General features: G+C 40.0%; 1 protein-coding gene across 4 annotated transcripts in view; it reads left to right on the top strand.

Moving 5' to 3' along the window:
* Positions 1-12,509, top strand: part of pusl1 (pseudouridine synthase like 1) — a 90,632-nt gene that overhangs the window by 75,744 nt on the left and 2,379 nt on the right. For all 4 annotated transcript variants that reach the window (XM_072586476.1, XM_072586475.1, XM_072586478.1 and 1 more), the window contains 2 exons: positions 614-668; positions 9,632-9,794. In XM_072586476.1, coding sequence (XP_072442577.1) covers positions 614-668; positions 9,632-9,794 — 218 coding nt within the window. The remainder of the gene's footprint in view (positions 1-613; positions 669-9,631; positions 9,795-12,509) is intronic.

The raw sequence follows: 12,509 nt of genomic DNA on the forward strand, positions 1-12,509 counted from the left end.
ATCTAGGTTAGAAGTTCGGCACAACATCGTGGGCCAAAGGGCCTGTTCTGTGCTGTATTGTTCTATGTTCTATGTTCTATGTTCTATTATCATTGAATTTAAATTCCAATGTCTGCCGTAGCAGGATTCAAACCTGGGTCCCCAGATGTTGGCTGGTCTCTGGATTAACAGTTGAGCAACAATACCACTGGGCCATTGCCTCCCTATTTATTGTCGTACATTTTGTATGTCATAGTATCAGGAAATTTTTCAGCTGAACTCCTCCTAGTCACGTTCATATCTTTGACTCCAAAGATGCTTGGTAATGCGTTGCCAAAGCAGAAGTTCAAATTTTAAAAGAAAATTCGATACAGAAGACCTTAATTATTTTAACAATTTCTTTAAAAATCTATTATCGTTAGTAAGCAAGTTGTATCAGGTTAAATAATATTTCAGACCATCTTAGGCCAAATATCCTTTTCCCTTAATGTGAGGATTCATGTAAATGCTGGTCTGGCAAAGCTTCAAATTAAAAATTTTCTTTCTTGGTGTTTAAGTATTGCTTACTTTAAATGTTGCTCACTAGTATACTGAGCTGATAAACTAACAGTCTTTCCTTTTCAATTGGCCTTAGCCACCTGAAATTTTGGGAACTGACCTTCAGGAGCAGGTCCTTCCTCTACAAACAGGTGAGTGCCAAATGCAAACAGCTTGAAATATTGCCTGAATCACTTTTATAAAATCTCCAGTGCCGGCTGCATTTATCCAAGATTCATATCATGTGGTGTACTAACCAATATCTCGAATATAATTGCAATATTCTCCAATATATTTTGTAATATTCCTGACTTTACAAAACAGCAGATGTAAGTCAAATTTAGTTAATGTCAATAATGTGTGACATTCAGCTACATTTGGAACTACATTTGCATTTACATAAAGTTTATCACAGTCCCAGAAACAAAGTGCTTCATGTATAATTAAACATTTTCTGGTGTGACTGTTGATAGCCAACCAAACTCAGCAGTTGCTTTACACACAGAGAAACATACAAACTGTAATAAGATAATCGACAAGTTAACCTGGTTCTTTATTGTTAATTGAGGATTGAATATTAGGATGGGATGCATTGATTATCACCCATTCAGAGTAGGGTCAGGATAAAGTTCAATATCTCTGGTCCATTCACTATCTAACTGAACAGTCATATGGGGCCTAAAACATTTCATGTGAATGACAGCACGAAATGTCGACTCTCCTGCTCCTCAGATGCTGCCTGACCTGCTGTGCTTTTCCAGCACCACACTCTCAACTCTGTCATACACGAGTCCATTGCCCCAGTGAATCTAAATCTACATATAGCCTATTTTTAGCAACCAAGGTCCTATCACACGCACCAATCTCTGTATAGTTTGCCACTTTGTTGTTGTTCCCTGTGCTGTCTTTATTCTAATTGTTAGTAAAGGTGGGAAAGAGCAAGAGTCCTGACACTTTTAGCTGCTCGACCATAACTGGTCACTATACCAAACCACTGCCAGTAATATCAACCTTTCATAGAAGGGTCTAGCATTCCAACAAACTCCTTATCCATTCCAGTAACCCCTTGTCAATCCCTTAAAGCTCTATCATATAAAGTAGCCATTGTGTGACATTTTGATATCCAGGTTTACAGTGTTAACCAGGTAGTCTGTATCCACTAGTTTAGTAACTTCTTTAAAAATCCTCAGCTACTTTTTAAAGTAGATGCTATTTATTAAGCGATCAGTCAGTTTATACTAAAATCGCTCTGTCCGCAGTTACACTGACACTGTTTAGTTGTCTGAAGCTGTAGATGTTCTCAGTTCTGCATTCTTTGTACTACTTCCCATTGCCTAGATAAGTTTAAAGCACAAAGTCTTATACTCTCTGCTGATCATTTCTCCTTTTTACTGATCAAATGGTGCTGATCTAATGCCATAAATCATCTGAAAATACACAAAGGTCACTGACGAAAACTGAGCAGATTGCCCCACTGATTTGGTTTTCACTGACCTTAATATGTGAAAGCCATGACGTCACAGTGTTTTCTGCAGATTCTGGTATCATTAGTTTCAGAAAGAACATTCAAGAATTAGATCACCTATTAGGCCTATGGTATTGACTACTAGATTTGAGTAAATAGAAGGTAATTTCCATGGCAGGAAGTGTACAAATCAATGGGTCTGATATTTTGTGGTACTTTCAGGAGAATCCGTTTAGTGAGCTTATTACCAAGCGGATAAACTGCAAGGTCTTAGACCCATCAGCAATCATTTCTCCTTCCCGCCTCTGAATGAGTAATGACACAATGCTGTCCTCTGATACACCATCCAGACAATAGATTGTGGGATGCTTCACCACAGAGATCAACATAAGTGTGGCCAGGATTCCAGCAAGGGACAAGTGGGACCCCCTAGCTCATTTCATTTTCCTGCCATAACCCAGACAGAAATGAGGGCCTTCAGTCACATGGACAGTTTAGAGAGCACAGGGGTTTATCCTCCTTTGGGAGATTTGATGGACGTGTTCAAACTCATGAGGGGTCTAGATAGCAGATAGAGAGAAGCCTGAACCACTGGCAGAAGGGTCGGGATCATACACCACGCTGATTTGAGGTGATTGATCAAAGGGTCAGAGGCAACAGGACAAAAAGCTTTCTTATGCAGAGTGTGGCTAGGGTCTGCCTAAGAGTGTGGTGGGGGGCACATTCAGTCTTGCCTTTTGAGAGGGAATAGGATAATGATCTGAAGAGACAATTTGCAGGATTACATGGAAAATCCAGCTGGGTATTTCTTATAGAGAGCAGGCATGGTGACAACAAACCAAAAAAACAGCAGTCTACAATTCTTTGAGAACACTGAGCCCAATTGTAACACCGTAATTAGTCCCTGTATGAGATCAGTTAATACTGCCAGGGCCTCAAATCTAGAGTCATGTTAGTCCTAATGGCACCATTCTCACTAGTTACTTTACTTACCAAGCCACCAGGACTATTATTGTTTCATTTTTGAGTCTTGTTTGTTATTTTAATATTCACGAATGGATTTGCAGCAGACCTCCCTGATGGGGAGCTGGGGAGCTGCAGTCCACCAAAGCAACTCAGGGCACAAAGAATTTGCTGGTATATAAGTCACATGAAGATAGGCAGTAGCTCACTCTGATATCAAACTGGCTAGGTTCTTCTTGTGGAAGCCGGAAGGTAAGACAATGATTAGCAATCAGACAACACCCATAGACAGCAGTGAAATACTCACGGAACCTAACTGTGATTAGAAGGACTGGTCAATCTTAAATAAACTGGGGCTTTGTAAATTTGTGAATTGCTGAGAGGAATCGCTTGGTATGAATGAGGAAACCAAAGAGGAACTCCATTTGCGGTCAGAGGAAATAGGAAGGATGAAAATGCCAGTCAGGGAAGAAAGAATAGTTTTCCAGTCTGCTGTAGAGCAGCCACAATGCAGTCCAACAGATATTAAACAGTGTGTTAGAATGTGTTGTGGATAGTTGTGAAAATTGGTTCGAGGTAGTAGAGGTGCATGTCAATCTGTGATATGAAGAAAATTGATAAGTGTCCGTTGCACCTTGGTTTGACCTACCTCACCTTTTGCCACAAAGGTTAGCTGTTGCAGGGTCTGCATGTGTTATTTTATATCGATCTTTAGCAGACCAAATTCGGATGGCTTTGGTTCTGAGGCTGGGATCTCTGATAAGTAAATAAACCTTTTGGCCAGCAGGTTTAATCCTTCAGCAGAAATGGAGTTACCTGTCTCATAGTGCATTAACTAGAGCCATAGTGAGAGATGTGAATTGTCCAGACTGTCCTCACCAGATGCCCAGTGATAGTTGAAGGTGGCTGAGGGCAGTGATTAATGTACAGTATGAGCATTGGCAAATTAAACACACCCAGCAGGATCACCAAGAAAGTTTACAGTGACCTCTGCTGGCTGCAGCCGAGAGTTTGATGATGCAACAATTTCATAGAGCATACGTTTCCTTTCCTTCAACATATACATTAGACATTTTGATGGGATGAGAGAGTAATAGGGGCCAGAATGATAGGTTAATGAACTAAGACTTGGATGATACAGTGGAGCTCAGTTTCATGATGAAAGCCCTCTATTCTGTGATGCCAGTGTGAACACTGGGATGAATACAGTCTAGCTCTACTGACCTGGTGTAAGGGTCACTGAACATCAGTTCAAGAGTCCATTTTTCAGTCATTTATATTGAGTCACTTAGGTAAGGTGATATACCACAGCTGATGCTCAGTACAGCAGGAAGTCTGGAGTTCGGAGGAACCCGGGGCATTGTCAACCTCACTAAGCTGAATTGTTGGCCTGTTCCATGGAGCTATGGTTGAACTTTGTGAATCCAGTGTGGAGTAGAATCAGGAGGAGAAATTTAGCAGCTGGGGTGGAGGTGGGGAACAGCCATTAGGACAGTCAGGAGCTCTGTAGCCTGACAATGGCTTGCAAGCCGCAGAAGAAGCAGGAAAGCTTCCAGGCTGAAGAGAAGTTTGTGAGGGATTTCCAAAAAGTGAAGAATTGGAATTCTCTGCAAAGGAAGCAAAATTTTAATGAGCTTTGGTGACTCACAACGTCACTAATGTCTGGGTTGGCAGCTGTAAATCCATGGGATCTACCATAACCGCATCTGTGATTTGAGGTGCTCTGTGGGTTGTTTAATTACTGTGTGTCTTCCATATTTACCTCCAGTTAATTCTGAATGGTAGAATAAATAAGTTGTATACACATTGTGGATTGTTTTATTCTTCTAATCTTGTAAAGTTTATTTTGTTTGTCCAAGACTAGAATTTTGTGGTTTCATTCTCTTAGTCAGTATCTGGGATCTCAATTTTTGTCTGCTTTGTCTAGGGTCATAACTTGAATTAGAAGCCCCTAGCCAGGCTGTAACATTAATCTAATTGATATTCTCAGGATCATAATATTTCCTATTATTATTGATGCTCTCTTTCAGATGAGATATTTAACTGAGGACATATGGATGTCAAAAATCTCACAATATTGTTGAAGAGGACAGTTCCTTCTGCTTTTTAGACCAGTATTTATTAGTCAAACAATACCATCAATTCATTGCAAAGGAGACGCAGTGTAAAACTATGAAAAACTTGCTCCAGTTGTACAAGGATTCAGTGAGACCACAACTAGAGTACTGTGCACAGCTTTGGTGTTCATAGCTAAGAAAGGATTTACTTGTATTAGAGGCAGTACAATGAAAGTTCACTAGTTTGGTTCATGTGATAAAAAGTTTTGTTTTAGTTTGTTCATGGGGTGCGGACATCACCAGCTAAGCTAGCATTTATTGCTCATTCTGTATCACTCTGGGAAAGGTGGTGGTGAGCTGCCTTCTTGAAATGTCTCAGTTCTTGAGGTATAGGTACCCCCACAGTGTTTTAGGAAGGGATTTCCCGAAGTTTGACCTAATAACATTGAAGGAATTACATTATTTCCAAGTCAGGACGGTGTGTGGCTTGGAAGGGAACTTACAGGTAGTGATGTTTCCATTATCTCTGCCCTTGACCTTCTAGATGGTAGATGTCACAGGTTTGGAAGCTGTTGTTGGAGGAGCCTTGCCAAGTTACTGCAATCCAGCTGTGAAATGGTACTCACTGCTGCCACTGTGCTTCACTGGTGACACAACTGAATGTTGAAGATGGTGGGTGAATGTTGTTGAGGATGGCGTGCAGATCAGGCAGACTGCTTTGATTTGGATAGTGTTGAGCTTCTTGAGTGTTATTAGACAAGTGGGATGTATTCCATTGCATTTCATACTTATACCTTGTTAATGATGCTCAGACATTGGGAAGACAAGAGGTGAATTACTCACTACAGGATTACTAGCTTCTGCCCTACTGTTGCAGCCACAGTATGTATATGGCTGGTCCAATTCAGTTTCCAGTCAATGGTAACCCCTAGAATATTCATAGTGGCGAATTTAGCAATGATAGTGTGTCGAGGGGTGATGATTAGATTATCTCTTGTTGTAGTTGATCACTGCCTAGTATTTGTATGGAGCACATGTTACTTTCCATTTATCACACTAAGCCTGGATGCTATCCAGGCCTTGTTATATATGGGTACAGACTGGTTCAATACCTGGGGAATTGCGCTGGATGCTGAACAATGTGCAGTCTTCAGCAAACATCGCCACTTCTGACTTTATGATAGCTTGAAGGTTGTAGATGAAGTGGCTGAAGATGGTTAGGCCTACAACACTACCCTGAGAAACTCTGCAGAGGTGTCCTTGAACTGAGATGAGTAAATGAATGACCTGGATTAAATGAAGGTTGTTCCATGATGACAGACTGAGTAAGTTAGGCATGTAGAGTTTGGTAGAATATGGGGTGATTGAAACACAAAGAAGCTGAAGCAGCCTGATAGGGATGGCACCAAGAGGTTGTTTCCCCTGGTTGGGAAATCTATACCAAAGGGGCACAGTCTAAACGTAAAGGGTTGATCATTTAGGTCAGGGATAAGGAGAAATGTATTCACTTAGAGGCTTGCAAGTGTTTGCAATTCCCTTTCTCGAGGCTGATGGATATTCCATTGTTACGTATATTCCAGGCTGAGATACAACAGCTGTGCTGCTTCTGCAAATGAAGGAAACCTGGGAGTGGGTAGCAAAGTGACGGTGAGGTCAAAGGTCAGCCATCATTGTATTAAATGATGTAGCAGGTTCAAGCACAATATTGTCTACTTCTCCTTGTTCTTATGCTTTCATCAAATACAGATTAACTGATCATTTTTGTTGTAGAATCAGAAATTCTAAAGAAACTCAGCTGGTCTAGCAATATGAATGAAGAGAGAAATAGAGAAAAGCATAATTTTGTTCCAGCAACATAAATCCTGGAAAAAGAATTTATATTTCTGTAGCATCTTCCACGTAACAAGATTCCAGTCTCCCTGATATCCTCAATGGAAAACATACTCTCATATCCCTCCAATCTGATACTCTGTCATACACTGATGGAAGATCCTGGTTTTTGCTGTCAATGCCATCACACTGTCCCACTGAGGCACTTAAAGGAAGATATTTTTCAGCACAATGTGATGCTAACATTTCCATTTCGTAAACCCACACTGATCTAAGTTGCAAAACGTTATGAACCATTTCCTTATTTGCTTGAAACTGGTCCCCAGGTTGCCAGTAAACATAGAATTATCAAAGTATCATTTTGGTTTCAAAGTTCACAATTCAGCCACCTCAAGATATTGATCTGACATTGTTTACCCTTGAATCTCTACTTATTCTGTAATGCTGATACAACATTGTTGATTAATTAGCAAATAAATAGTGGGAAGACTGAAGTCTTTGCCCCTGACCATTGACACCAATCCACTGTTTGCAGTTGAATTGGATCACTCATATTTGGTGGTGTATATCACCCGGAGAGAAGCATTCAATTACAAGAATTATCACCAAGACTGCTTGGCTTCACCTCCATTGCATCAATCAATTCTCCTCAACTGCTATTGTAACCTTCGTTGTTTATCAGCTCTGGAGTTGACAGTTTTCACATTCTCCTGCCTGGTTTCCAACCTTCTACCTTCTGTTAACTTTCCAATACTCTGCTACCTGACTACTGATGCATGCCATGTCCCATTAGCCCATCAGTGACGTATTCTATCCTCCAATCCAGCAATGCCTCAATTTAAAATTATTATCCTATTTTCAAATCCCTTCATTGTCCCGGTCCTCCCTTTCTCTGTGACCCCTCTTCTGATTCTAGCCTCTTGTGCAACCCTACTTTAATAACCACAACATCGGCAGTTGTAAGACCCTAGACCAGGGGTGGGCAATTCATTCTTCCAAGGGGCCACATGAGAAACCTGAGTTGTGTTGGAGGGCCGAACCAACAATAAGTTGAACATAATTCTGCTCAGTATTAATTTTCTCCCATTGTAAAAAGTACTAAATTATATCGTTTTGCATTGAAACTTATAATCAAAAGAATAAGGATATTCTGTTACAATAAAGATATGAAATTGTGGAGTAGGTCAAATATAAAAGAAATAAACAGTAAAAACAATAATTTTAGTATTTCTTTTTATTTTTACATGTTAATCTCACAAACCAATAACGAAAAGTTGCTTAATTATTGTTCAGTATTACAAACAACTCTATACAAAAAAGCAATATGTACTTTTGATGTTTTTCAGTTCATTTTACTTGTTTAGTGAGAAAAATCCAGTCTGTTTTGGGCTTGAACAAGTGCAGTGAAATCTGGTTGAATGTCTGAGGTGGATATGTGAAGGACAGCTGAGAGGTGATCATCAGTGATAGAGGATCGGGATTTGGATTTGTTGAACTTCATCACTGAGAATGTCTGTTTGCATATATAGGTAGATCCAAAGAGGACTAGGATCTTCTGAGCATGCCTCCTCATGTGGGGAAAGTTCTCCTCTTTGAGGGAAGAGTAAAAATCAAGCAGTGAGACTGACCTAAAGTACTCTGCCAGAAGTGTTTCAGACTGCAGGTCAATGAATTCAAGCTGAACATCACTAGGTGCATTCTCCACATTGCATGGAAATGGGAAGTACTTTTTCATTTATGTTCTAATTTAGGATTGATCTCATGCGGGCCAGACAGGAATGACCAAAGGGCTGGATATGGCCCCCGGGCCATAAAATGCCCAGGTCTGCCCTAGACCCTGAAATTAAACCTCTCTGTCTCCTTCAAGGTGCTCCTTAAAGCAACCTATCCGATGATACTTTTGACTATACGTTCCCTGAATGACTTGGTACTGAACTTGGTTGATAACATTTCTGAGAAGACCTTGAGTCTTTAATATGATTGCAAGGTGCTATTTATATTCAAATTGTTATTGTAATTATTTTAGCTGGTACATCTAGTTGATGTTTCCCCCATTCAAAGAGATTGATGATTAATTTAACGTAACGATGTGAAGTTACTTTAACTGTTGACTTGCGACAACTGAAATTTGCACCGGTGAACTATATTTCCTTATGGGACTCGATCCTTTCTCACAAACCCATTGTACACACATTGAAAGGGCTATGGCACTGTAAGTCAAAATCAGACAGCTAGGCATTAATCTCAGGAGCAGCACTGTGAGCTGTTAAATTTGCAAAAAACAGACTGTTTATCAGAATGTTCACAACCATCATTTTGTTTCATTGCATGTTAATTTCCATCATAGGTTTTTACTTGTGAAATTTAACAGAAACTAGCTCTGTGCAGTGAATTTCTGCATTACATCAGAGGGTTAAGAGAGAATACAGTTATCATTGTTAATGCTTCAGACTAACGTTGGATGATGTGGTTGATTGTTGGATTTAGAGATGAGTGTAACTCCATCTAATGAAGGTTCTTCAATCGGTTGATTGGGATGAAGGGCTTGTGTGGGTTGTTTCAACTTGCTGTCTGATGGCCACTTACAGAATCTATTGAAGGAATCACAAGTACAGGTCATCACCTTGACTGCCAAAGAAGGTTTCTAGAAGAATACAGACTGCAAACAGAATTTTTAAAAATCTCTATCTGATAAATAAAAAGGAAGCGAATGATAGTGCTCCACCATGATGGAGTTCTTAACAAGTGATAATAGTAACAGTATAAATAAAGATTTATTTTTACCATGTTTTTGTTCCAGGTGAGGAGAATGACAGGTGCTCTGGTGGCTGTCGGACAGGGCAGACTAATGCCTCAACATATTGCTGACCTGCTCGAGATGCGGGATTCCATGGCTTATCCACAAAATATCATAGCCCCACCTGATGGTCTGTTTTTGAAAAATGTTGAATATGACACAAAGGGTAAGAAATTAGAACATTAAAAAGGTGATGACTGTGTGATTCCTCCTTTTGTATGTGAGAGAAACCTTAGCACAATTAGCATGCTCATTTAACTCACATCCATTTACAATCACATCATTTACACTAGCACCCATTTACACTTTTGCTTTTAACCAGATGTCCACTGTTTGCAGCTTGCATTTGTCACCTCTACCAGATTGTGATACTGGATGAAGGTTAGGAATTCACTGCCACCAGCCCTCTTTTGCCTTTCCATCATCTAAGGCTTTTATGATGATTAATGGTAGAAGATATACCATCTATAGGATGACAAAAATGTTTGTTATAATATCAGTAAGTACAACAATTTTTAGTCAGGCTAGTTGCTCGGACCTTATGGAACTGATACAGATTAATCTTCTCCCTCTAAAAGCTGGAGGAGAAGACTTTGTCTCCACCAGTAGACTGTGTGACATTCGTAGAATGACAGAGCCAATGTAATATGAACATTAACCCTTCCAGAATTGTTAACATATACAACAACTTGCAATCATTTATAACCACATTCATTTACACGTGTGCTCTTATGCACTCTTACCCACTCTCACTTGCATACACTCACATTTATGTACAGTCATACAGAGACACACATTCATTCAAATATATAGCAGATATACAGAAAGGCATATAAACACACATTATTGCACATACGGCAAACCACCTTCAAGCACATTTTTATGCATAAACACATACATACAGATATTCATGTGTGTATGCATGCATATATATATATATATATATATATATATATATAATCTCTCTGACATGTTTTACAAGAATAGTTGCACACTTATAGGCACAACCACACCAATACAACTGTCACTCACACAAACATGTTCAGGCACACCCTTCTACATCGCATCAATGGTGATTCACATGTTACGTTACATGTCCAGAAACATACAAACACTTATCCACATCAAGGGTCACATAGGCATGAATACATAGATTATGCATGTGCACTCAAACACATATTCTCTCACTCCCATACTTGCGCTGTCCATTAGATGGTCCCGAATGATAAGTGATCCTGACTCCTGAAAACAGCCTGGTAAATTGCTGTTATGTAAAAGCTATACTGATGTTATGTAAAACCAAATCTTGTGGAGTAGGCTATGTGTCTCTTTCTATTAAGACTCAAAGGGGTTTATCCTTTACCACTGCTAAATAAATAGATTATTAGAATTTCAAAAATGCATAATCACTAGGTCTTGTCATGTGGTGGTAGTGTCCCTACTCTGTGCCAGAGATCTGTGTTCACGTCCCAGAGGTGTATAACACGTCTGAACAGTTCAATTAAAAATGATGTCAAAGAGAGATTACTGAGAGAGTGCTACCCCAACCATAAGTGACCAGTGGTTGGTACTGCAATATATGACAGAATCCATCAATGTTCTGAAATTTTTAACGGCCTTCTTCGAAGCCTGTTTAACACAGTCACCATATTTTATTTGGAGAAGGTATATCGTCATGATCTATTCACCTTTTCTAATCTAACTTGAGTCCGTGTCCCTTTGCCCTTGTGTTTGAGCCAATATGAAACATTAGACATTAATAAATGTATAGAACACTCATATAAGTGGCAAATAAAATTGAATATATTAAAGTGAAGTGATTCTTTTTGGTTGAAAGAACAAAGCAGGCACACTTTTGATGATAAAAGTCTAAATGAGACAGAGGAGCTAAGGAACCTAGAGACACAGTGACACAAATCATTAGATTTCAGAAGTAGCAAAGTTATGTTAAACCATAAACCTTAGTTAGACCACACTTCTTAGAATCACAGAATTCTTACAATGTGGAAGCAAGCCATAAGGACACATCGAGTCCACACCGACCTCAGAACAGCATCCTACCCAGACCCCTGCCCCCTGCAATTCCCGTAACCCCACATTCCACATAGGTAATCCACCTAGCCTGCACATCCCTACACTATGAGTAATTTAGCACAGCCAATCTACCTAACCTGCACATCCCTACACAGGGGGTAATTTAGCACAGCCAATCCACCTAACCTGCGCATCCCTACACAGGGGGTAATTTAGCACAGCCAATCCACCTAACCTGCCCATCCCTACACAGGGGGTAATTTAGCACAGCCAATCTACTTAACCTGCACATCCCTACACAGGGGGTAATTTAGCACAGCCAATCTACCTAACCTGCACATCCCTACACTATGGGCAATTTAGCACAGCCAATCCACCTAATCTGCACATCCCTACACAGGGGGTAATTTAGCACAGCCAATCCACCTAACCTGCTCATCTTTGGGTGTGGGAGGAAACCCGAGCACCCGGAGGAATCGGGTGCAGACATGGTAAGAATGTGCAATGCTACACAGACAGTTGTCCAAGAGAATAAATAGTTTGATTAAAAATAATGTAGAAAGGAGGATTGGTGATAGTACTCTACCCCAACCACATATGGCCAGTCTGACAGACTCCTGATTGTTCTGATGTTTTTAACAACCTTAGTTCACATCCTTCCTAGAAGCCACATTGAGCAGTATGCGCCGTTATGATCTCCATGTTATAAAAATGATATAGAGACTTTGAATAATTGCTGCCTTGGACAAGGTACTACATTCAGTAGAAACAAAGCCTCAGTGCCAATTTCTGTGGAGAAGAACTCCATCGAGGCTCAGATTTCATCGATGAGGACAGAGAAATATTT

This window comes from Chiloscyllium punctatum, chromosome 16 (genome assembly GCF_047496795.1).
Source record: "Chiloscyllium punctatum isolate Juve2018m chromosome 16, sChiPun1.3, whole genome shotgun sequence".
NCBI classification, from domain to species: Eukaryota; Metazoa; Chordata; class Chondrichthyes; order Orectolobiformes; family Hemiscylliidae; genus Chiloscyllium; species Chiloscyllium punctatum.